This window comes from Ammospiza nelsoni, chromosome 15 (genome assembly GCF_027579445.1).
Source record: "Ammospiza nelsoni isolate bAmmNel1 chromosome 15, bAmmNel1.pri, whole genome shotgun sequence".
Lineage (NCBI taxonomy): Eukaryota > Metazoa > Chordata > Aves > Passeriformes > Passerellidae > Ammospiza > Ammospiza nelsoni.
In genome coordinates this window covers 672,614-698,607 of record NC_080647.1, presented here as the reverse complement: position 1 = coordinate 698,607, position 25,994 = coordinate 672,614, and the positions used below count along the sequence as shown (strand labels likewise).

The 25,994-nt window shown below is 50.4% G+C and overlaps 1 protein-coding gene across 5 annotated transcripts in view; it reads left to right on the top strand.

The window, feature by feature from the left end:
• Positions 1–25,994, top strand: part of FGF13 (fibroblast growth factor 13) — a 186,410-nt gene that overhangs the window by 67,081 nt on the left and 93,335 nt on the right. The window contains exon 1 of one of the 5 annotated variants that reach the window (XM_059483037.1): positions 17,781–17,944. The exons of 3 other annotated variants lie outside the window; for them this stretch is intronic. In XM_059483037.1, the coding sequence (XP_059339020.1) occupies positions 17,914–17,944 (31 nt within the window). In that variant the 5' untranslated portion in view covers positions 17,781–17,913. Of the gene's footprint in view, positions 1–17,780; positions 17,945–25,994 lie in introns of those variants that run through there. One more of the 5 variants, XM_059483034.1, reaches the window with a different exon arrangement.

Genomic DNA, 25,994 nt, shown 5'->3' with positions numbered 1-25,994 from the left:
GCCAGCAGAGGAGCCTCGCTCCCTGCCGTGGCATGAGGCAGAGAATGGAGGGTGAAAGTGAGAAGAGTTTGGGGTTGGGATGAAGGCAGCTCAATAGCTGAAGCCAAAGCAAAGCAAGGAAATCCTTTGCAGTTCCTGTGGGCAGGTTCAGCATGCCAGGGAGAGCAGGGCTCCGGCACAGTCACAGTGCCCTGGTACCTGCTGGCACGGTCTGAGCTGTCCCCGTCCCAGCTGTGTCCCCTCCCTGGGCAGCCCTGAAGGCCTTGGCTCTGTGTGAGCGCTGCCCAGGGACAGCAAAGCCATCCCCGAGCTACCAACACTGCGAGCACAGCGCCAGCGCAGCCCTGGAGCAGCCAGCCTGGGGAGAGGTGCCTTCAGCCCAGGCAGAGCCAGCACAGCTCATCCTCAGCAGCTTTGGTACCCTGGCAGTGTCTGGGGCAGCTTTGGTACCCTGGCAGTCCCTGGGACAGCTTTGGTACCCTGGCAGTCCCTGGGACAGCTTTGGTACCCTGGCAGTGTCTGGGGCAGCTTTTATAGGGCAGCTTTGTACCCTGGCAGTGTCTGGGGCAGTTCTGGTACCCTGGCAGAGGAAATACAAGTCTATGATTTTGCTGATGCCTCCCATGGTAAGAGGAGTCCTGCTGGCAGCAGCTGAGGGTCTGTGCTGGTGGAACATTCCAGCTGGTGGTGGTGGCAGCTCCTGAAGCCACAGGGCTGAGCCTTGCCCGGTGTTTGCTAAGGCAGACCTTGGTCCCTGGGTGTCACACCTGCCTTTGCTCTACCTGTGCTGGGGCTGGGAGAGCTCTGTGGAGTTCTCCTGTGTGTGAGGCTGGATAACGTTCATCCACTGCAATTTCCACTGAAGCCTTTACCCAGGATTTGTCTGAAAAATTTTCAGTCATATGGTGTCTCTGATCTTCTCACTTAATGAATTCCATTTTTGATCTACTGAAATTTTGCTCAGTTTCATGGAGTTCTCTGTAGGATTAAAGATAAACTCATTGAGATAAGAGGTGTGATGTAAGGAGGTCGTGTTCTGACTCCGTTTGCTGTGACTGTGTTTTTGTGTTACACTTTTCCAACTTGTCAGAGAAGGAGTTTGCTCTCCTTGTGGTGTGGTGGGAGTGCCCAGTATGGGTTCGGCACACGGGCGCAGTAAATAAATAATAACTGTGCCTGGGAAAGGAGAAGGGAGCAGTGGGGTTGCAGTGGATGGAGGAGAGGGGCTGGGGCACCAAGGCACGGCTGGGATAACAGCTGGTGAATCTCTGGGATGTCAATGATGGACGGAGCTGCACCAATACATCATGGAACTTCCATGAGTGAGTGCCTTAGCTTTAGAATTTGTTTTTTATATTGGACAAGGAAGGAGAGGGTAGAATTGTGCTCATGTGAGTGAGTCAAGGGATTTAAGGGGAGAGAAGGAAAGAAATGAGGCTTCTTGAAGAGAGTTTGTGTAAAGAAACTGTGGGGCTGTGTCGGACCATTACAGCCAGCAGTGATGGAGTGCTGCACCAGCTCTTCCAGTAACTAGCAGAAATCTTTCCTGGGAGCCTTAGGGGGATGTGGGAATCCTCTCAGACGTGCTGTTGTGCCCTATTTGTGAAACACATGGAATATATTTCTGTCCAGCAGAACAGCTCATTCCAGACCCCATGGACATGAGCTCTGCTTCTACACAGCCAGTGGGCAGCTTCCCAGTGGGGGAAAGGTGGCTTCAATCCTGAATGGCATCTAAAATGAAGAGCCTTGTTGCCGTCAGGGCAAGCAGGATTATGGCTTCAGTGCCACAGGGGTGTGAGCTTAATGAAATGTTCTGCTTTTGGTGCTGCTTCCAGCCTGAGATGCCACAATGAAAGGAGCACGGGTTCCTTTTCAGCATCCAGAGCAATTAAAAAGAATTCAAGTAATGGAAGCTCAATTTGGTTCTTTAATTTCATTTAAAGGGTTTCTTTAAAGCGATTTTAGTATTGGAAGTTATTGGACTGTAAAAGAGACCGACTGCTTTAGCTGACTTGTGGGAAGTAATTCCACACCACCTGCTGTGCTCCCATAAAGCCAGATCTGTTCTCTGAGAGCAAGGTGGGAGCTACCAGGTGCAGTGAAAGCCTAATTGCTGAGCATGCACAAAGTCTGCAACGAGCTTTTCCGTTTTTACAAGCAATTGACTGACTTAAATTAATGAAATCTTAACGAACAGCAATTTCACAGATTGAGAGAGAGATTTTCATTTCAGTGCTCTTGGAGTGGGAATTGAGGGATGTGTGAGGTTTTTGGTTTTTTTAAAGGCTAGAACATTTCTTTTGGAAAAGCAGTGAAAGCCTGCTTTAGGCACAAACCAGCAGAAATGGGGTCATTGTGGTGAAGGACGGTGTTCTGTGGATTCACACATCCTGCTTGCTTCACTTGCACATTCTCAGTGCCACGAGGACGTTTTCCTGTACAGGTGTTAGAGTTTGTAGGGTTTGGGCCTTTCCACAGACTCCCAGAGTACGGGAGTGCCACTGGCTCTAAGTTTAAGGAAAAATATTGGGGTTTTTTTCTGCTGAATTTGACAGCAAGCCTTATAACCTTAACTAATTTCCATGGGAAACAATTTAATGTCAGGGTAGAACTCAACCTGAGTGTTATTACATTTCGTTCCTGCTCTGAGGTACCACGAAATCCAAATGGAGGGAAGGCAAGAGGGTCGCATTGTTAAAGCCAGCGGGTGTGTGTTCTGTGCAGGACAGGAAGATGGGAAGGTGTCCCGTTGTCACAGGTGTCCCTGTGCCAGGTGGTGGCTCCTGGCCGTGCTGTCCCCTCCCAGAGCTCCGTGCAGTGCTGCCCTTTGGCTCTTGTGCTGCACACACATAAAACCAACTAAACCAACTGCTGCCTTTGTCTTCCCAGAGATGTGCACAGCAGTAAGAAAGGGGCTTGTTCTCACGAGAATTGTTTGCCAATAATGAGAATTTAGCAAGGGCTGTAAAGACAAGGAGAAAACATAGAAATGTGCCCAGTAAGCAGAATTCCTGGATCTTTTAATCTGCCACTTGACTGCTCTACCTTGTCATTGTCTGTTAATACTTTCTGTTTTGACTTTAAATGAAACTTTAGTATAGAGCTGAATACATAATTAGATTTATTTTTTTGGCTCTGTGCTTGATTTAAAATACCACATAAAAACAAAATAGATACGCTCTGAAACAAAAAGAAAATTTATCAGCATGTCTCACTGACAAGAATATATCTTTTTAACTCAAACCAAAAATAAAAATAAAAAACCTTTGAAGCATCTATCCTCTTGAAATGAGTTAATTGCTAGAGAATCATGATTCATAAAACAAGAACACATCTGGGACGTAGCACTTTTTCCCAGTGGTTCCTGCATGAGCTGATGAACCTCGGATTGTGGATTTGAACTCATTTCCCTTCTCAGCCTGAGGGAATTTAAATGCATTTCCCCTGCATCCCTGGAAAGTATCTGGCTGCTGAGCACTGGAGTCAGTGTGGGCTCAGCTGATTACTCAAGGAAATAAGGCAGTGCCAGGGGAGAGGTGGAAAATGCCCCTCTGGGGCCCGGGGAGCCCTGGCACCGTCCTGGGCACGGAGGGCTGGGGGTGTCCCACGCAGGGACAGGTGAGTGGGGGTGTCCCACACAGGGACAGGTGAGTGGGGGTGTCCTGGGCAGGGACAGGTGAGGTGGGGTGTCCCAGGCAGGGACAGGTGAGGTGGGGTGTCCCACACAGGGACAGGTGAGTGGGGTGTCCTGGGCAGGGACAGGTGAGTGGGGGTGTCCCACACAGGGACAGGTGAGTGGGGGTGTCCCACACAGGGACAGGTGAGTGGGGGTGTCCCAGGCAGGGACAGGTGAGGTGGGGTGTCCTGGGCAGGGACAGGTGAGTGGGGTGTCCCAGGCAGGGACAGGTGAGTGGGGGTGTCCTGGGCAGGGACAGGTGAGGTGGGGTGTCCCACGCAGGGACAGGTGAGTGGGGGTGTCCCAGGCAGGGACAGGTGAGTGGGGGTGTCCCGGGCAGGGACAGGTGAGTGGGGTGTCCCAGGCAGGGACAGGTGAGTGGGGGTGTCCCAGGCAGGGACAGGTGAGTGGGGGTGTCCCACACAGGGACAGGTGAGTGGGGGTGTCCCGGGCAGGGACAGGTGAGTGGGGGTGTCCCAGGCAGGGACAGGTGAGTGGGGGTGTCCTGGGCAGGGACAGGTGAGTGGGGGTGTCCCACACAGGGACAGGTGAGTGGGGTGTCCCAGGCAGGGACAGGTGAGTGGGGTGTCCCAGGCAGGGACAGGTGAGTGGGGGTGTCCCAGGCAGGGACAGGTGAGTGGCAGTGCCACAATCATTTGTTGGTATTAAATCACATCCTTGCAGGGCAGTGTCACAGAGCTTTCTGTGGTCATAGGACACGTGTGTCTGTGTGGACACGTGTGTTTCTCTGGACATGTGGGTGTGAGCCTGGCCCCCCCAGGGAGCTCTGCTGCTCTCAGCCCCTGTGCTCAGCTTGGTGCATCCTTGTGCAGTGTGCAGATGTTCTCCCACAGCTGTGCACCCAGGGCACCTTGGCCTGCAGGTGAATGAACCATCTGTCAGGCCATTCAGGACACTGCTCTGAAGGTCTCGTGCAGAGCTGGAGCCTCAGCACAGCCTCTCCCAGCTGGGCCTTTGGGGGTGCCCAGTTCTGAGTCAGAAATGCCCATTTCTGGTTCCCCCTGTCAGAATAATCCCGGATTTTTCAGTCTGTACATAGCACAATCAGGGTATTTTGTATTTTGGGCACTTCAGAGTTAACCCTGAGGAAAGCCAGTGCTCACTAGGGAAAGTTTGGGTAGCTCATGTCAACTGGGATTTAACAGAGACAAGCTGAGGATGTTTTTATGTAAAGGTGGGAAAAGTTGTGAGCTGGAAGAGAAAACTGATCGTCTCAGGGTTTTTCAGGATTGTTCAGGTGAACATTCAGCCTGTTATAGACACTAGAGAAAAACCAAGCAAACAATGAAGACTTATTTTATTTGTATTTGTATTGCTTTTTTCTGAGATCTACTCTTTTTTTTTTTTTCAGGGAGAAATGCCATGATTTTAACTGTTATCTAGCATTTTCTATGTAGTTAGTTAATTCATTAATAAGGCTAATTTATACACAGATAATAGCTTGCAGGCTTTCTTTCCTCTCTTTCATTCCCACTGAACAGTAAAGCTGGATGTTTTTTATGTTCCTTAGCTAAATCCTCTCTAATCAATATATCCTGCAAATCACCTGACTCATTTTATCTGGGAGTCATTTGAGGGGGATAAACTCCAAAGCTGTGCTTTGAGATGAACCATGCAGTGAGTAATATTTCAAACAAGCAAATGGATTAGGGCTTTCCACACCCTTTGCTGCTTGGTTATTTAAAGTGCTCTGTTTTGTTCCAGCCTTGTTTTGCTCCTGCAGCTCTGACATGCTGCCCCCACCTGCTGGGTTTGGTGCTGTCTGGGATCCAACTGCAGCACAGGTTGGTGTGTGCCTGTCCCGGGCCCTGGCTGGGCACAGGGCACAGGGATTCTGTGATTCTGGGGCCCTGCAGCTCCTGGAGCAGCATTCCAGCATCCTGCAGGGTCCTTGGTGGGGCCTGGCTGGCACTGCCCCTCCACAGCAGTGTGAAATTGTCTTGGTGGGTCTGCCTGAGCTGTTCTGCTGCTGTTCCACTCCTAAAGACTCGGTGGGACAGGGATTGTGTGACTCTGTCCTTTGGGACAGGGACTGTGTGACTCTGTCCTTTGGGACAGGGATTCTGTGACCCTGTCCTTTGGGACAGGGATTGTGTGACTCTGTCCTTTGGGACAGGTATTGTGTGACTCTGTCCTTTGGGACAGGACTGTGTGACCCTGTCCTTTGGGACAGGGACTGTGTGACCCTGTCCTTTGGGACAGGGATTCTGTGACTCTGTCCTCTGGGACAGGACTGTGTGACTCTGTCCTTTGGGACAGGGATTGTGTGACCCTGTCCTTTGGGACAGGTATTGTGTGACTCTGTCCTTTGGGACAGGGACTGTGTGACTCTGTCCTTTGGGACAGGGATTCTGTGACTCTGTCCTTTGGGACAGGACTGTGTGACTCTGTCCTTTGGGACAGGGATTGTGTGACCCTGTCCTTTGGCTCTCTGGAGATACTCAGGAGCTCTGAAACTCCCTGCATTCAATCAAGCTGATCGCTTTTTATCAAACCTCTGAGCTACTTCTGCTTAAACATGAAGTGCTGGAAATCAGCCTGAGTGCTGATGCCCCCACATTTCTCTGTGCTTGTAGTGGCTGTGGGCAGGAAGGCAGAATTAACTCTGTGCCTGTTCTTCCATTATGTGTGACAAAGAAGGCAATTTATTGTTAAGCTGGTGAGGGAATTTCCTGAGGTTAGATGTAGGAAGTGGAGAGCAAAGCAATCTTGTACAACTCAATCAAGAATTCATTGAGACTCAGGAGCTGTGATTTTGGGGTGTGTTACTGCTGGGCAGAGGAGAGCTTTAAATTAGGGAAAATACATCTTGAAATGCTCTGTGTTAGAGTGAAGTGCTCAGGGAGTTCCTTGCCTTTGTCAGCGTTCAGTTGCTCACGGAAATTGGAAAACCTGTGAGGAAATGTTTCTCTATTGAGTGTACAAATGGTCTGGGGCATGAGCTGGACCTGCAGGCTGGGTGCAGCACTGCCCTGCTCTGGGTCCTGAGCTCCATGTCACAGGTGGGGTGTCCTCACCTCTCCTGAGCTCCATGTCACAGGTGGGGTGTCCTCACCTCCCCTGAGCTCCATGTCACACCTGCAGGGCTGGGAACCTTCTTAATGCAGTTTCCATTTGGAGCATTGCTGCCAGCATGACAAGCTTTTCATCCTTGAGAACTTTCTGGGAAAGCTTCCTCAAATCACACAGACCACGCTCTGCAACATCTGCTGCTTTTAGGGACCCTTGCTGACCTCTGTCCCAGCAGCAGTTTATCCTTGTGGCCATGACAGAAGTCGGAGTGCCCAGGTGGGCTCCAAGAGCCCAAGGAAGGTTTCTGCAGCAGCTGGAGGCTCTGGGGAGCAGCTGGAGCTGCTGCCTGGTTTGAGGTGAGCAATTCTCCCTCTGCTCGTGGTGCTGAGCTGAGCATCCCTTGGTGTGCGCACACACACACAGACAGACACAGACAGACAGACAGCTTCCCTCCTCACCTTGCCTGGCTCCCAGCTGTGTCCTGCACTGAGCCCTCGCTGCAAACCCTCCCTGCCCGGGTGTGTGGATGCAGGGATGTGACAGCCAGTGGTTAATTATAAATGAAAGAAAATCCCCTTTAAGCCGTGCCAGTCCGTTCAAGTGATCCAGATTTGTCTGATAGCCTGTGTGATCATGCTTCAGTTAACTCTGTCACACTGCATTTTCTGTGCTTGGCAATCTCACCAGTGTTCAACTCATGTTCATTGTTTTTGACACTGAATTTTTTTGTAAACCTTTGAAGTGGTCAGAAATGATAAGCTGAAAAAGCCCAAAATCTATTTTCTTCAGTCTTTCTGCTAGATCTCTGAAATCTTGAGTATAGCATTGATGGAGATTTTCTTTGGAGTATGAAAAGGGTTTCCATGGGTCATGCAGTCAGCAAATGAATTGTGATTGTAACAGGCAGTGATGGACTCTAATTAGATACCAGTGCTACAAAATCGTTTGAAAATCAGCAGATGGGGCGGGAATGGGTGCTGTTCTTAGCCTAGGACTCCAGATGAGAGAATAAAGTTCTAGAGCAGGTTTGGATTGATTTGCAGGCCCGTGGCAGGATCCACAGACCAGGGAGCACAGGACTGACTGCCAGAGGCAGATCTGGCAGCAGGTGCCCAAACCCCCGTGGCTGGGGGCAGACGTGGCTCTGAAGTGCTGTTAGAACATTTACAGAGGTGCTCTGAGCGCAGGGCTGGGTGAGCCTGCTGGCTCTGGCCTGCCCGAGCCCCTCCCTGTGTGCTCCCAGCTGCAGTGGGGCTGCTCCTGTGCGGCAGAGCAGCCTCAGGAACCACCTGGGCAGGAACGTGTCTGTGCCTGGATTCACTGCAGGGAACTCTGCTGGGAACGTGGCACGGAGCAGGGCAGGGCGGGCCCTCACCTGGGGAGGGTGGCAGCTCCCATCCCCTTGGCTCTGTGTGCTTCCCCATGGTGATGGGGTGGGCAGTGCTGAGCCCTGGGTGCAGGGTGCGGTGCCCAGGGGCTCTGCCCCATCTCTTGGAGGTTTCACACTGAGGAGGGCTGTGGTTTTGCTTTATTTAGCTCTCTGTGCTGTGATGGAGGTGGGCAGTGCTGAGCCCTGGGTGCAGGGTGCGGTGCCCAGGGGCTCTGCCCCATCTCTTGGAGGTTTCACACTGAGGAGGGCTGGCTATTTGCACCATTTCTGCTGTGTTTAGTTCTCCGTGCTGTGATGGAGGTGTGCAGTGCTGAGCCCTGAGCCCTGGGTGCAGGGTGCAGTGTCCAGAGCTTCTCCCCATCTCTTGGAGGTTTCACACTGAGGAGGGCTGGCTATTTGCACCATTTCTGCTGTGTTTAGTTCTCCGTGCTGTGATGGAGGTGTGCAGTGCTGAGCCCTGCCCCATTGGGTGGGGAGGGGGAGCTCCTGGCCCCTGGCATGGAGCCCAGCGTGGGACAGAGCTGGGCAGGAGCTGCTGCAGCCCTGGGTGCCCATCCAGGGCAGGAGCCAGCCTGGCACCTGCTGCAGGGGTCCCTGCCTGCCTGGGCACCTGCTGTGCTGCTGGGGCTGCAGCTGTGTGCTCAGGCAGCAGACCCTCCTCATCCTCAGTGATTCTGGCTGCAGCCGCTCGTGGTTTTGGAGTGTGCAAGGCTCCTCTCCAGGCAGAGATGTGTCACTATCACTGCCTTTAACAGCTAACTGGAAAAACATAAAGATTCAGCGTTTAAATATATTTTAATTTGTTAATCTTTTATTATGCTGGAGCTAGAAATCTCTGCGGATATAATTGGAGAAAATAGTAATTGCAGGGCTTGCTCATGCTGGTGTCTCTTGCCATAGGTATGATATGTTATGGCAGTGTGTCTGAGGCATTATTTTAATTGGTCTGCTCCAGACCTTCCCAGGATGAATGATTTATCTTTGCTTTATTACTTCGTTTCTACTTCATTACTTCATTTGCTGCTTGTCATAAAAGAGGAGACAAGGAGTGCAGTGTCTGTGTGGGGGCTGCAGAGGACCTGTGCCTTTTGTAAATCATCCTGATAGCGGTGCCCATTTTTATGTCTGTGATCTGAGCTACAAAGGAAATTGCTGCTCAGCTTCTGATGAAACAGAACATGGTGTGATAGAGAAGCAGGAAAGTCCATCCTGGAAATAATGGGGACAAAAGTTGTGCAACATCAGTGGCTGTAAGTTATGGGAGCGTAGGAGATAAAAATGAAAATGGTACCTTGTTCCTCCCCTTCTTCCCTTCGTGTAAACTCATGCCCTAGGCAATAACAAGTAATGAAAATAACACTGAAGCAAGAAGTGCTGTACAACAAGGCACCTCTTTAGTTTTTACCCTTTCTCTGTCTTGCTAGGAAGAGAGCACAGGCAAACACTGCTTTTCCTTTCCAGTGGCACTAAAAGCATTTCAGATTCACTGCAGTTCATTGGCCCTGCTTGCTGCATTCCAGAGCTTGAACAATTTGGGAGAGCAGTTCCTAAGCAGACTGAGGATGTTATTCTTGGGCAGAGAAGGTCTTGGGGAGCAGAGCAGAAGCAGAACATGCTGTGGATCTGCTGCCCGTGGTGTCTCCTGCTGTACACAGCCCAGGTTAGGCTGCCTCCTCTCCCTGCCATTCAGTCACACCCAGCATCCTCAAGGACTGCAGTTTTTCTCCTGTCAGGTGTGTGGACTCTGAAAACAACAAGAGTTGGTTGGACCCTGCTCTGCCAGTGCCAGCAGTGCTGGTGATGTTCCAGCTGGAAGGCTCCTGCACCAGCAGGGTCAGTCTTTCCTTCTTTTGTTCTTTCTTTCAATCTTTTATTTTCTCTGTTTCTTTCCTCCTTTTGACAAAGCTGTCAAAATTCATGATGTTCTGATTCTCTGCAAGTTTGCTGTACAAGTTTAGCTTGCAAATTGGAACATGAATTCCTTCCTTGCTGTTCCTTGGTACCGTTTGTGTACCAGGATCTGCAGCAGTGCCTTGGCTTACCCTGCAGGCAGGGATGTTCTGTGAGTGCACAGCTGTGTGCCAGGAGTGTGCTGCTGCCCATCTCACTCAGTGCCAGCCCTGCCATCCCTCCTGCCCAGCCACAGGCAGAGCCTGCCTCTGGTAATGCCTGAGACTGATGTGTTTGTGTGGCAAACTGCGTCCAGAGCAGAGCCAGGGGGATGGCTCAGGGCTGGCACAGAGGGTTCACACTCACAGGCTGAGGAGGAGGAGGGAGAGGGTTCTCTTTGTGTGATCTGTGAACTCCAAGCAATCCCTTTTGGGGGAGGTGAAGAGTGGCTTAATTTCAACTCAGACATCACACGTGAAGCCTCAGACAGAGGAGCTAAAGTGGGACCTCCCAGAAGGGAAAAAGCTTTTGTTGGAGAGTGGAGAGGGGTTAAATAATGCATTCAAATCTTGGGGCCTGGCTGCTGTGCCCAGCTGTGGGGATCAGGCTGCACACACAGAGCAGATGTGGTTTGCACAGTGCTGCAGCCAGTCCTGGCTGCTGTCACAGCCTGTGGCTGCTGCCAGCTGTACCTGCACATCTGCCTGCCTCACCTGGCCCTGGCACTGGCCCTGGCACTGACCACACCTGGCCTTAGCACTGGCCTGGCCTTGCCCTGGCCCCTGGCACTGGCCCTGCACACAGAAAGTGTTTTTTGCCCGGGTTCTGTGGCCTCCTGTAGACCACATGACATTTCAGTGGCTCTTCAGGAACTTGAAATCTTGCATATTTTCCTAAAAACCTGGTCCTCTGATTCTTGCTGTTCTCATGGGAGCAGGATCATAGCAGCATTCCAGAAGCTCTCATTATATTTTTACAGACATTTTCTATCTCCTGCTCCAGTTGTAATTGTGCCATTTCTTTTTCCTGAGAGCACTTTTGGCACTGTTTGCTGAAGGTGAACTTGCAGATCAGTAATGTCTTGGACAAAAATCTGCCATTTACTGTACAGCAAATGCCTTGTTCAGGAGCATCTTCGGGCTCAGCATGGGGATGACATTGCATGACTGAAGGCCTCAGCCAGTGACCTTTACATCCCTCCAAAAATAGATCCTCCCAAAGCTGGCTCTCTTTGCTGGCAGTTGGGCTGTGCAGCGGCTCTGCATCACCCCTGGCACTTTCTCAGCAGCATGTGGAACCAGCCAGGGTTGCCCTGAGCTCTGTAACAGCCTGCACTGCTCCCTGAAAGGCTTTTGCTGCCTTACACTTCTAAATGGCCTTGAATAAAGAGCTATTGAACACAAAGATCAATGCCTGGGCAGTTTAAAGATGCCCACACTTATTTTTAATGCCACTTGAGCAAAGTTTGAACTTTGTGGTTTAGTTCAGCTTCATATTAATGAGAGCAGTTCAGAACTAATATTTTATTACCATCAGTGCTTATGGACTGTTGTGACAGGATTGAGGGCCCTCAGGTTGGCAAGGATTATTTAATTAACTGACTGAAGTGTGAGTTCACTTTGATAGAACTTCAACTGGGTTCTGTATTTCTGTAAGTTTTAGCTAATGGCCCTTAAAGGAAACGAATGAACGTGTGCGGCTTGGGTTTGTATCTAATGGTAAAATATATTGTTCTTTTTTATGTCTGTCTTTGGGGGTGGGGGAAGAAAAAATCCCAACAGAACAGCAGGAGTCATACATTGGAAAAGAAAAGAAACCTTCTGCTTTTGGCTGTTGTGTAAACAGTGCATCAACAGTGATGAGCGAGTTTGGGAGTGGGAGCTGTGATTGATGCTTCAATGTAAGTGGAAAAATCATTCCAAACAATGTAATTCCCTTTAATTCCTACTGAAAATGACATTCTCCTCTTCCACCTTCCTCTTAGCAGATTTCAAGACTGAAACAGCTTTAGGGCTTCTGAGGGCTGGTCTAGATGATCTTTAAAGGTCCCTTCCAACCCAAACCATTTTGTGGTTTTATGACTGTCCTGTATGACATCTTTCACTTACTGCATATCTCATGATACTCCAGATATTGCAATAAATGCATTTGCATTAAAGATTATTGTGGGTCTCAGCACTGTAGTTGTGGTGGCAGGCACATACCGTATTTATACTTTGTATTATTCCAATTACTGCATGGAGTGTAAAAAAGTCTAGAAAAGGCAATAAGAAAGGAAAGCAAGAAGGTATTTTTAGGAAAACATCCTTCAGTCTCACAGCAGGGCTGTCTGTGTTTGTCAGTCTTCTTGGGGAATTCTGGAAAGTGCTGTTCAAGTGCAGCTCAGAGTCCATGGCTGCTGTTCACATCTGGCTCAGCAGCTGGAGTTGCTGTAATTGCAATTTCCCTCTTGTGTCTATTCAGAATCAGTTAATGGTGTTTTGTTTCAGTGGAATAGGAATAATGTTCTGCTTCCTGATGGTGTGTGCAGGAGGGGGCAGGTCTGGGGTGGGCTGTGCAGGGCTGAGGCTTCCCAGGGGTTTGGGGCAGGAGCTGTGTTGGGTCTGGGTTTTGGGACAGGAGCTCTGTTGGGTTTTGGGGCAGGAGCTTTGTTGGATTTGGATTTTGGGGCAGGAGCTTTGTTGGGTTTTGGGGCAGGAGCTCTGTTGGGTTTGGGTTTTGGGGCAGGAGCTCTGTTGGGTTTGGGTTTTGGGGCAGGAGCTTTGTTGGGTTTTGGGGCAGGAGCTGTGTTGGGTCTGGGTTTTGGGGCAGGAGCTTTGTTGGGTTTTGGGACAGGAGCTTTGTTGGATTTGGATTTTGGGGTAGGAGCTGTGTTGGGTCTGGGTTTTGGGGCAGGAGCTTTGTTGGGTTTTGGGGCAGGAGCTTTGTTGGATTTGGATTTTGGGGCAGGAGCTTTGTTGGATTTGGATTTTGGGGCAGGAGCTTTGTTGGATTTGGATTTTGGGGCAGGAGCTTTGTTGGGTTTTGGGGCAGGAGCTTTGTTGGATTTGGATTTTGGGGTAGGAGCTGTGTTGGGTCTGGGTTTTGGGGCAGGAGGTTTTTATTATTGAGTTGAGTTTTGGGCAGGAGCTGTGTTGGGCTCTCAGAGTGAGGAGGGTGTGCAGGAGCAGGGCTGGACTGCCCAGCCCCAGAGAGCCCTGCTGGGCTGAGCAGCACATCCCAGGCACTGATGATCTCTTGGGCAGTTCTGGTTTTTATCTCAGCCATGTGCCATGCAGCTTCATTCATTACTTTATTTATGCCTTACCTCTGCATTGCTTTCCAAGCTGCAGTGAAAGTTTTCTCTTCCTTTACAGCTGTGTCATTGCCATTTTGGTGTTCTGGGTTTTATTTGCACAGGGGAGATCCATGAAAGTCACTGACAGTGCCATTTATACCCCCAATTCAGAAATTGCAGCACAGGTACACCCTGTGCCTTCATCACAGCGCAGCTCAGAGAGGAGAATTTTGCCATTGTACCTTTTACTCTTTAATTATGATAGCACCTATTTAATGCAATTGTTTTTACCCTTTGTTGTTGCATTTGGCCCAATTCAGTTGTTTTTTGTGCAGACTTATTGATCAGGTTTGACTACTGCCTGCCTAACTGCAGGATCAGTCTAATTATGGGTAAAATTCATGAGAAAGTAATAATAACCCTTCTGCTGATGCTTCTCTCTGGTGATTTCTGTATTCTCTGTGTAGAGCTTGGATTTCTGAGCAGGACACCTTGGATCACCCTTGCATAGGAGCAGGACAATGAAACCTTGCTCATGAATGTGATATAGTGATGCATGAAAATAAGATGAGGAACAAAACAAGCAAAATCAAAGTGATAAATCACAGTGAAAAAGAACTCCCAGTGGAAACCTTGGGAGTGTTAGGGCAGAAAATTAACCCTTCTTCTAATATTTGTTTTCAATTTATTCTTTCAGTACCATTTTAGAAGCGTTTGCTATTGATACTTTCTGGAATATGGTTATTCTCTGTATGGTAATAAATTCCTGTTATGTCAGAAAGAAGCCTAAAATAATGAAGGTGGAAGCATGTGCCACAGCCAGGGGGTGACCTTCCTGAGTGACCAGCATCCAGTGCTGTCTGCTTTTTGTGATGTGCAAATCAGTGAGGCAAGGGAAGAAGCAGATGTCGCTAGAATGACTCTGATAACAAATGCATGCAATTATGCCATGCTGTGTTCACGTTTTGCTTCTTCTAGAATCAGGTCAGTTTTGTATAAGAGCTTTTATTTTCCCAAAACTTGTGCATCTTCTAGCTGCCTTTTTTTTTTCTTTTTGGAAGTACTGCTTTAAAACCTGAAACCAAATTAGGCATGCAAAGAGAGAACCATTTTTGAAGAACTTTTTTAATTAGCCAAAAGAAACCTTACAGCATGTTGGTTAGCCTGAAGTGCTCTCCATTCAGAACGCTTGTTGTTTATCAAACTGGCTGATGGTTTGATATCTTTGGGATATCCAGATGCCCCTGCTGAGGCGTTCCCCTCAGGCCGAAGGGGAGCCAAGGGCTCAGCACAGGGCAGAGCCCTGGTGCCAGGATCTCCTGCCCGTCCCTGTGATGCTCACTGCCCTGTGCGCCTTTCCCTGAGCTGCAGGGTGGGCGTTGTGTCCTCAGGAAGGCAGAGGGAGCAATCTGTGTCATCCCCTGCCAGCCTGGCTCAGGAGCAGCTCCCGCCTGCCTGGCCTGGTGCTCCCGCTGCTTCAGGTTTATGGTGAATCACTGGGCTGGTGGATGATTTCTTCCCACTGCAAAGAGGGTGTTAAAGGAGAATTTCCAGACTTGTGTGAGCAGTGAGTGCCAGTGCCTTCCATGCCTGTGTGCTTGAGCCTCCTCTGAGCCAGTGTCAGGCAGGAAGGGTCCAGAAAGAGATTTCTGAAATATTGCTGTTTCCTTGGCTGGGCTCAGTTTACTGACACTCCTCTGGATGATTGCTTTCTTCCTTCCAAGTCTCAAAATAGCCCCTACTATTGCTAGAAGAAGTGAAATAAAAAGAAATAATATATAGCATTTATTAGCTGAGCTGTGCATGGCTGCTGGCTGCTGAAACTGTTTGGTCAGGGGGAATGTCAGATGGAGCAGAGTCAGCCAGCAGGACAAGCCTGAGCTTGGTGCTCAGAGAAGCTTCCAGGTGTGCCCAGGAGGGACCTGGGTGGCACTGGGGAGGTGACAGTGCCAGGACACAGAACTGGCACCCAGAGCTGCCCTGCCCAGGTGACAGTGCCAGGACACAGAGCTGGCACCCTCAGCTGGGTCCCTGAGGCATTTCAGCATGGATATAATTTGTCTGTGCACCCTGCAGTAGAGTGTAATTGTTAGAAGGTAGAATGATGTGAAAGTGCAGAAGGACAGCTGAAATACCAATAAATCTTGATGACACCTTGCCCTCTTCTTCAGCAGAGCCTTAACTCAGTTATTTTTAAATAAGGTGTTGGTGTACACAGCTGTTAGGGAATGTGGCTGTGGAGTGGGAGAGGATGGGAATTGTGAAGTCTGTCCTGACTTTGTGCTTCTGAAACACAAATCTGGTGTTGATCATAGCCCCAGTGCAAACCTTTGGTTACAAGTTTGTGTTTAGAAGGCTGGATAAAAAATAGATGCACTATATATGTGTGTGTATGTATGTTTGCAGGAGTTAAAAATGTACTTTAAGAATGTGCAGAGTTAATACAGTGTTTGAATTAAGGATATAAAGTGCTTTGTTTTATTTTTCTCATCATAACATCTTTCATCATTACGCATTCCATAGGTGATCACAGCAGAGGAGGGATTGCCATGGGTGGGCAATCCTGCAGAATAATGTCAGGGGTCACAGAACAGAGCATGGACAGACATGGGTGGGACGGGGCTTTGTGCTGAGCTGGACATGGACAGACATGGGTGGGACGGGGCTTTGTGCTGAGCTGGACATGGACAGACACGGGTAGCACAGGGCTGTGCACTGAGCTGGACATGGACAGACATGGGTGGGACGGGGCTGTGCACTGAGCTGGACATGGACAGACACGGGTAGCACAGGGCTGTGCACTGAGCTGGACATGGACAGACACGGGTAGCACAGGGCTGTGCACTGAGCTGGACATGGACAGACACGGGTAGCACAGGGCTTTGTGCTGAGCTGGACATGGACAGACACGGGTAGCACAGGGCTTTGTGCTGAGCTGGACATGGACAGACACGGGTAGCACAGGGCTTTGTGCTGAGCTGGACATGGACAGACATGGGTGGGACAGGGCTGTGCACTGAGCTGGCACGGGGAATGTACAGACCATCTCAGGGTCACAGTGTTGCCATAATGAAATACCTGTCTGTGCACAGGAGTGAGGAGAGCAGCTGGGGGAGGGAAAATCCCCTGCAGAGCTCCTGTGATTGAACTTCAGAGCTTTTCTCCTGGCCTCTGATGAGCACCTTACAGCAAAAGCATCCAGGCCTGCAGAGAGAAAAGCTGAAGAACCAGAGACAACTTTTACTTTCTTTTTTTTTTTTTTTTTTTTTTTTTCTGTTCCTATTTAAAGGTTTTCCATAACTGAAAGCAAGGGTAACAGCCCAGGTCAGACAAACTTAAATTAAGGTACTCTTTGATTTTTCTGCAGAAATCCTTTCACAGTGTCTCAGGGCACAGTAGGTAGCCCTGAACTCCTCAGGGTTTGAGCTGAGGCAAGGCAGGGAAAAGAGGAGGAAACGTTTTAGGTGGAAGAATTCTACCACGTTTCAGGAGAGGCTTTTTCCAGAACATTTGTCATTGGTGTGTTGGGCAGGGGGAGCAGGGCACTGCCAGGGTGACTCTCACCTCCTGCTGGAGTGTGTCTGGGTGTGTCTGGGGCATTTCCATCACTGCCTTCATCACTGCATCTCGGAATTAGATGGAGGGGGGGGAAATTGCATCTTACAACATATTGACATGAAAATATATCATCCAGTGAACAGTGTAATTTCCTAAATTGACTTTTAAATGGAAAGACACAAGTGTGTGTGTGGAGCTCAGCAGGGCAGCTCCTCTTGGTGGTGGGCAGCAGCAAGCCAAGCCCTGGCTGCAGATCTTGTGCAAAATAAGTTTGCAAAGGGTTCACAGGGGCATGAAAGGCTCTGCTGGGTTGGCTGAGGCAGAGATGAAGCCTGAATCCACTCTTGGAGGTTCAGTGGGAGGGTTCCTGCAGCACTGCAGGCTGGTGCTGGAGCTCCCTGCGCTCCTGTGGGAGGCAATCATGGCAAATATTTTCTGTCAGGAAAGTGGAAGTAATGACATATGTCATGTGTGTACTTTTTGTTTGAGATGTGCATGACTGTGAAGAAACAGATGGCTCCTTCAATTCTGATCATGGCATGTGGCTTCTCTGATTATGAGTCTGTTATTCCTATACAGATCTTTTTAATAAATTCTTTCTGAAGGGGGAAGGAAGTGAAATTGCCTTGCATCAACTCATTAAAAATGACCAGGAACAGTAATGGTTATTAGGAAGGCTGTGTCCAGTCAAGTACAAATATACTGCCTGGAGCAGCCTGGATAAAGCCCAAGCCAGCAAGGCACAAATGCCATGTAAATGCTGATTCCCAGGGGGCTCTTTGTACCCTTTGCTCACGGAGGGAGCTGAGGCAGAGCTCCAGCACACCCTGCTGAGACTCCTCCATCTGCAGGGCTGAGCTCCCAAGGCAGCCCTGCAGCCTGAGCACCTCTGCTGCTGCCCACACGCTGCAGGCACAAGGGCGTGAGGGCTGGAACACGTTCATGTTCCCTGGGCATTCCTGCTCCGGGTTTCTCCAGGGCTGCTCAGTGCCTCCCCAGCGCTGGTTTGTTGGGGCACACGTGCTTTGGGTGGCAGGGGGACAGAGTGTGCTCTGCCATGGATGCAGCCAGCCCAGCAGGGATGGAATGGGGAGAAGCTGCAGGGCCATAGCCCAAGGTAGGAGATGGTGGTGTCTTTTCTCCTCCTCCTCCTCTATCCTCTTTGCCATGGATGCAGCCAGCCCAGCAGGGATGGAGAGGGCAGATGCTGCAGGGCCATAGCCCAAGGTAGGAGATGTGGTGCCCTTTCTCCTCCTCCTCCTCCTCTATCCTCTTTGCAGCCAGCCCAGCAGGGATGGAATGGGAGGAAGCTCCAAGGTAGGAGATGGGGTGCCTTTTCTCCTGCATCTTCTTTGCCAGCCCAGCAGGGATGGAATGGGAGATGCTGCAAGGCCATAGCCCAAGGTAGGAGATGGGGTGCCCTTTCTCCTCCTCCTGTGCCATGGGTTAAACCCCACACCAGGCTGTTGGGACAGGCTTTTTGCTCTGTCCTCCCTGAGCTGTTTCCTCGTGCCCACAGGGCTGTGCCAGCACCTCTTCCTGGCTCTCAGTTATTCCCTCCTTTCCTCACAGCACCCCTTGTGCGCTGGGACCCCTCAGCCCCTTCCTGCACCCCACAGGGCTGTTCTGGGCTCGGGGCTGTTCTGGGCTCGGGGCTGTTCTGGGCTCAGGGCTGTGCTGGGCTCAGGGTGGTTCTGTTCTGGGCTCGGGGCTGTTCTGGGCTCAGGGCTGTGCTGGGCTCAGGGTGGTTCTGTTCTGGGCTCAGGGCTGTTCTGGGCTCGGGGCTGTTCTGGGCTCGGGGCTGTTCTGGGCTCAGGGTGGTTCTGGGCTCAGGGCTGTTCTGTTCTGGGCTCGGGGCTGTTCTGGGCTCAGGGTTGTTCTGGGCTCAGGGCTGTTCTGTTCTGGGCTCGGGGCTGTTCTGGCTGCAGTTTCTGCTGTCACCCCCACCTGGTTCCTCTGGTGGAGCTCCCGAGCTGCAGAGAGCCCTGGTGGGAGATGGGACTGAGCCACCCAGAGCCCGTGCAGGGGGCTCAGAGGGAGGAAATGTGCACATTCTCTCCCTGGAGCCCCACTGCAGTGTTATTCTCTTGTAATATAGGAGTAACCGTGGAATAGATTAGGTGTTCACATTACGGGAGTAAAATGAGAAAGAGATGTTAATTATTTAGCAGGTTTCTCAGGAGGCCTTATAAGAAGGAATTGAGGAGGAACTTCAGAATTGTTTTCAGAAAGAGTTACTGGATGAAATTCTCCTTTCTCCTCCCTGTGAAAGTCAGTTCCTTTCCATGGCACATGGAGGATCTGCCTTAGGGAGGGAGGGAGAGCAGAGATGAGCCTGAGCCGGGCCAGCCCACAGGGGGGACTCAGGACGTGCTGTCCCTCCCCGATAAAGTGAGGTTTTGTAGCTCAAATGTGAGACTCTGAGGGTAGGAAAACTCTGGTTCCAGTCCTGGAACCCTCCTTGCACGTTCCAGGTGCTCCTCCCAGCTCTGGTGGCTTGGGTATGTGAGAGATAGTGGCTTGAAATGAAAACAAACAAACAAATCGATCCAGTTTAACAAACCTGTCCCTGTGCTGTGAGCTCAGAGTCACTGAGAGCAGGGCTGTCAGGAGCCAGCAGCAGCACCTGCTGTGGGTGCTGGCTGTGCAGTTCCTTTATTCAGAGCTGGCTGTGAACCTGACTTGGGAGAACCAGGTTTTTGTTTAGGAGGGCTGCAGCAGCCTGCTGTGGGTGCTGGCTGTGCAGGTCCCTTTATTCAAACCTGACTTTGAAGAACCAGGTTTTTATTTGGGAAACAGAAAACATGCACAGAGATGATTTTGTTGTTGTTTTTAGGTAGTTGATTTTACTGTAGCAGAGGGTCAGAATCTGCTGTGTGCCTGCCTCCCTTTATTAGGTGAACAAGTCTTGCTTTAAGTGTGCTAAATCCATGGAAGGTGCTTTGTATTACGCTGCTTAATTCCTCTGCTGGAGGGCTCCAAATTAGTCTCACTCAAGGATTTTGTGCTTCACCTCCAGCCACTGAATGGGTTGATGCAGTTCAAGGGCCAGGCTTAATTAACCTGAGCTTGATGACTGCTACACCTGTAAATGTCCCTGCTCAAAGGCTAAGTGCTGCCTCAGTTGGCTTTGTACCTTCGTTTAGTGTCCTTTTTATTCAGCACAGGAGGATTTTTGTGGTTTTCCCTAAGTGTGGGCAGCAGCTCTGTGCAGCTGCTTTATGCACTGATGGCAGCCTGGGCTGTGTACCAAGGTCACAGGTTGGTTCTTATTATTTCAGCTATGGCACACTCAGAATTTGTCCTTCCTGAATTTGCTTTCCTGAATGGTTAAACTGTCCTTTCCAACAGATACAGCAGGGAGCTTATCAGTTTTATCTGTAAACTTGTATCCTGCATGGCTATCAGCATGGTACTGTCTTTACTGAAGAATTTCCCTTCATCCAGTTGAATAATCCTTTTCTGGATGAAAAAAAGATGTTCAGAATGTTATAATGGTCTTGCATGTGAATGAATTCAAAGCCTGAGCAAATGAAGGCTTTCCATTTTGCTGTTTCCCTGAGGTTTTCCTGAGACAGAAGAGGCATTTGGCACAGCAGGTCATCTCTGAGGCTGCCTGAAAACAAGGCTGCACTCACAGGGGATGGATGGTGGCTGCTCTAATGAGTCAGGTTACCTCAAATTGCTGTAATGAGCCAGTGCAGTTGTGTTAGGCTTATTGCATATCTGAATTAATGGCTTGGAAGGAAGTTTGTTAGGCTGCTTTGCTAGAAACCAAATCAAATAACAGCCTGGCAGATTCTTCAATGACACGGAATAGAGAACTGGAATTTTAATTTACCTCAGGCTGTGTGTGATCCTTTCTATTAATAAACAGCCACGTCCAGCAGACAGGTGTTGAAATAACAATCCCCTGGTGAGGGTGCTGGCTCTGCACATGGAGCCACAGGTGGCCCTTCCATCAAGGTTTTATTTCAATGGAAATGGCAGTGAGCTGAGCCCCTGGGGCAGCCCAGACCGCCCCGGTCATGTCATGGTCCTGCTGCTCCTTGGGCGTCAGGAGCCTGCTCAGGGTTTGCTGGGCTGGAGCCAGCCTGTCCTGGGGGGAAACAGCCGTGGGTTGTGTTCCACACCTGGAACCCCCTCAGCGAAGGCAGGGTTTGTGTCCTGTCCTTTCTCTGTGTGCTCAGCCTGTCCTGGGGGGAAACAGCCGTGGGTTGTGTTCCACACCTGGAACCACCAGGACAAAGCCAGGGTTGTGTTCCACACCACAGCAAAGCCATGGTTTGTGCTCCAGAGCAGGGCAGGAGCTTCAGTGCAGTCACCCTTTATCTGGGCTCTTTATCTGGGCTCAGGACAGGGCTGGGACAGTTGCCCTCAGGCTGTGAGAGCTGAGCTGGGAACACAAACCTCGAGGGCAAGGCACAGGCAGAGGGTGGGAATGGTTCCTTTGGGACAGGAGCTGCCTGTCTGCCCTGCACTGGCAGTGTGAGGTTGTTCTGTGAGTGGGATCTCAGCCTTGGGTGTGCTGAAAGAATTTAACAGATGAGAAGATGCTTTGCAGGAAAATCAGAGCTCAAACACCCCGGTAAAAACGGGGGAGGCAAGTCTGCATTTCTACCAAATACACAAAGGAAGTAAACTTTGAAAGAATGAGATATGAGCAAAGAATTTAATGGTCAAAGGACAAGATGCAGGGGAAGAGTAATGTGACCAAGAAACCAAACCAACCTGCAACTTTGTATGGGAAAATGAGTCATGAAACTTTGGTAATTTAAGGTCAAATCAACAAAGATTAATTTGTGTATACTAGAAAAATTACCTATCAATTATTGGTTATGATTGCTGTTATTGAATAACTTTGGAAAGTACAACCACAAAGTCTAATCTTACATATAAATCAATGTTTGCTAGACATGATATATTGAGTGAAAACAACAGATTATAAATCACGATTTGATTGTTTGGAGCTTAGACTTGTCTGCAAAGAGACATGATTTGAGCTGTAACTCTGAACCTGCAGTTTAATGGTCTTATGGAAAGAAATGCTGTAGAAGCTGAAAATCAGATTCAGATTTCCATCTACTGACTTTCAGGGCAGCACCATTGATAGAGGGATTTATTCTTTGCTGAAATTACATCTGGGTGATCTCTTCCACTTCTGCAGGGAGGGAAGGAGAGGAAATGTGAGGAATTGGCCAGGTTTTGAAAGGAATGCACATGGGGGGGACGGAGCAGGTGACACAGCAGCAAGAGCAGGGCACAGAGGGCTGGACAGGGCTGAGTGAGGGGTGGGCACACACACAGCCTGTCATGGGAGTGCTCTTGGTGCACATCTGGGTGTCAGTGTGGCACTCAGGACAGCTCAGGTGAGCCCTCAGTGTGGCGCTCAGGTGAGCTCAGGTGCCTGCAGATGCTCTCCCAAGACACAGGTGGGGCTGTGGCTGCCTGTGGAGGAGTCTCTGGCAGGGTCAGAGGGAGCAGCTGTTCCCTGTGCCATCAGTTCAATGCCAGGCTGTGCCCCGTGCCCTCAGGTGAGCTGTCTGTGCAGGGCAGTGGGGCTGAGCTGCATTGCACACCCAGAGGGGCCAGGCTGCTCTCAGCCCTGCCATCCTCACTGTCACAGATGCCCAGAGATGCACCCAGCGTGATCATCCCTCCCTCTGCCAAGGAGGCAGATGCCTCAGCTAGGGAACATCATCCCCAGCCTCAGCCTGTCAGCTGGATTCTATAAATGGAAATAGGTCTTTAAAAGCCAAAAATTATATTTAGTTGCAGCTATGGGGGGAGGAAGGAAAAAAAATAAGAAAAATAATAAATAAAGTCCAAACCCTTCAGAAATGGAACAAAGGAACAACAGAGCACTTAGGCTGGCCCTAATAATCTGCAAATGTTCATGCAGTCATTAAATGTAGACTGCATAGATAAAAGTTACTCTTCTGTCACTCCTTTCATCTCTACCTGAAGCATCCATTTGCCACTCAGGTTTCTGGGTACAAGCCATAAATATTCAGCTTTTTCTGGGATGTTTTTACCCAGTGTTTGCTTGTTTTCATCTAAGCTCTCCATATGCCAGCAGCAGCAGCAATAATAAAGTGCTGTGAGCTGGAGGTGTGCATTTAGGTGATTTAGCCTTGGATAGGCTGCACAGGCCTTATCTGAGCCAGAAATAAAGCTGAAGGTGGCTGGTTTGGGTGTGAAGGAGATAGATGTGAGTGTGCTGCAGGCAGTGCTGGGCACAGCTCCCGTGTGCTGTGCCCTGGGACAGGGGTGCCAGCAGGGATGGGCTCTGTGCTCACCTGGGGCTGCAGCTCAGAGTCTGGGTGCTGGGGTGCTGGGCCAGCAGCTCCTTGGGCCCTCTGGAGAACTGGGGTTTGCATTTTACATTGACATTTGGTACATTACAGCACCATTGCAGGGGTGTTTCGCTGACAGCATCCTGGGGCTGGCCAGAGAACATGGGCTTGCCTGGTCATTGCAGCTTGAGAGAAAAGTGTTCTTTGGGGTTTTCACTTCTCTAAAAACAGACAGAACTGCTCTTGGGCAGCTCCCACTCCCTGTTTTGCTGTTGACTGGGTATCTTCATGGGAAATAACTGGGAACATGGCACCAGGAGTGCAGCAGGAATGTGGGCACAGCAGCCTGCCTGCAGTGTGAGCCTCAGGGGCACAGCAAGGTGACAGAAACACTCAGAATGTTCCTTGGCTTTGTGCTGGAGCGTCTGTGGAGTCCCTGGGAGGGGGGAGGCTGTGCAGCCCTTTGTGCTGGTCAGCTGCTCCCTTTGTGAGAGCCAGGTGTCCTTGCACGGCTCTGAGATCAGCCTGGAGCCCTGCTGCTCTCCTGGGGCTCTGCAGAGCCAGCCAAGCCTGGGATGGGCAGGGCTGGGTTTGGGCTGGGTTTGGTTTGTGCCTGGGATGGGCAGGGCTGGGTTTGGGTTTGGTTTGTCCCAGGATGGGGCAGGGTTGGGTTTGTGCCCGGGATGGGGCAGGGCTGGGTTTGGGTTGTCCCAGGATGGGGCAGGGTTGGGTTTGGGTTTGTGCCCGGGATGGGCAGGGCTGGGTTTGGGTTTGGTTTGTGCCCGGGATGGGGCAGGGTTGAGTTTGGGTTTGTGCTGGGATGGGCAGGGCTGGGCTGGGTTTGTCCCAATGTATTTGAAGCCTTCAATGTGTTATTTATTAATGCATCCTAGTTACAGTAATTCACGTACAGGGCTATTGTGACAACAGCACATTGTCTGAAATACAGGAATTTGCAGCATGAAGTAGTTAATTAACAATAAGAGAATAAAGGAGAAGGTGCACATGGATTGGCAGCACTAACAGAGTAACAAGCAGTCTGTGGGGTCTGAGCAGCACAGAAAATGAGGAGGAGGCAGGAGAAGTCTTAACTGCTGTAGGAACTTAGAAATTAGTCTGGTGCCTGCAAATCTCATCTGTCTTAAGAGAATTGTTGGAGAACTCTTGGACTTTGCAGAGCTGATTTGGAGAGAATTGCAGTGGTGGAATAAAATGGGATCTGTTACTGTGCAAAGACCAGTGGAGAACTTAATCCTGCATGGGACTTGCTGGGGAGTATCAGAATACATTTGCCAGATGCAAGATAATGTCAAGTAAATATTTAAAGCTGTAATGGCAGCACAGCGTGTTGGAGCATAATGAAGCACTGAAAGGGAGTTAAATGCCCTCATGTCAGTGAAGGGAAGCAGTGCTGCAGTTCTGCATTGAGGCACAGTGCTCACCTCTCAGGTGACAGCCAAGGGCAGGAAGGCTCTGAGGCTGCTGAGAGGTTTTGGAGGCTCTCGTGGGCTGTAAATTCTTTAGCCCCTATTCTCTGCTCCCAGCATCAGTTTACTGTGGCTTTGCAGCTGTGTCCCTTTTCTGCAGGGATCTGTGGTGTGCAGGAGCTGTGGCCAGCTCTGGGTGCAGCTGTACAGTCAGAGTGAGCCATGGCCACTGCTGAGCACACCTGGGCTCTGCACGGAGCCTGCTCACGTTGTTCCATCAAAATCTTCTGTGCAACTTTATCTGCCTCCCCTCCAGTCTTCTGACTGTCTCACTTGTTCTGGGTATTGAGTGATGCACATAAATCAGAGCGCTTTGGGTTGAAAGAATTCTTAAAGGTCACCTTGTCCCACCCCTGTCATGGCAGGGACACCCTCCCACTGTCCCAGGCTGCTCCAGGCCCTGTCCAGCCTGGCCTTGGGCACTGCCAGGGATGCAGGGGCAGCCCCAGCCTCTCATACAGTGATGGAGTCATTCAGGTTGGAGAGGACCTCCAGGATGATGGAGTCCCTGTGGGTAGCCCACATCACTGAGTGTCATGCCAGTTGCTTCTTGACCACCTCCAAGGGCAGTGACTCCAGCACCAACCTGGGCAGCCCCTGCCAGTTCCTCACCACCCTTCCAGGGCAGAAATTCTTCCTCCAGGTGTCCAGGCTGGGGACAGCATTGCTTGTTCCCGGTTCTCTGGCCAGCCTGAGCTTTGGCCCCTTTCTGCCTAAACCTTCAGTGAAATTGCCATTGTTGTCACCTGCTGGAGAAGAGCCGGGTGAGGTGCAGTGTGCATACAGCCTGTCAGCAGTGTGCATACAGCCTGTCAGCAGCACAGTTGGTGTTGTGTTCCCCCACAGCTGTTCCAGTGCCCTTCCAGGCCACTGCCCACAGCGGGGCACTTTGTCTAGACATGATGTGCAGCTAAAGCTGTTAGTCAGGATCCATTAATATGTGACATGCAGAGCATTCCTGGAGAGAGGCTTCGGTGCTGGAGTGTCAGGTATGGCCAGGGGAAGCTGCTTTCTCTTGTCTCACCTGGTGGGAGAGGAGAATTGTGCTGGGCAGGGGCAGGGGCTGAGCCCCATGGCATGAGCAGCCTTTGGTGAGCAGAATTGTGCTGGGCAGGGGCTGAGCATCCTGACCTAAACAGAATTGTGCTGGGCAGGAGCAGGGGCAGGGGCTGAGCAGCCTGAGCTGGCAGGGCTGCAGCGCTGAGCCCAGCCCATGCCAGCCCTCACTGTGGGACACAACAATTGCAGAACAGCCCCAGTCAGAGGATGGGCAGGAGCTTTAATGTGAGTGAGTGACAGTGAGTCATCCCTGGAGGCCGGGGTGAGCAGCCACAGCAGTGGGACAGCTCCATCCCACATCTGCACACAGCTGAGCACAGCAGAG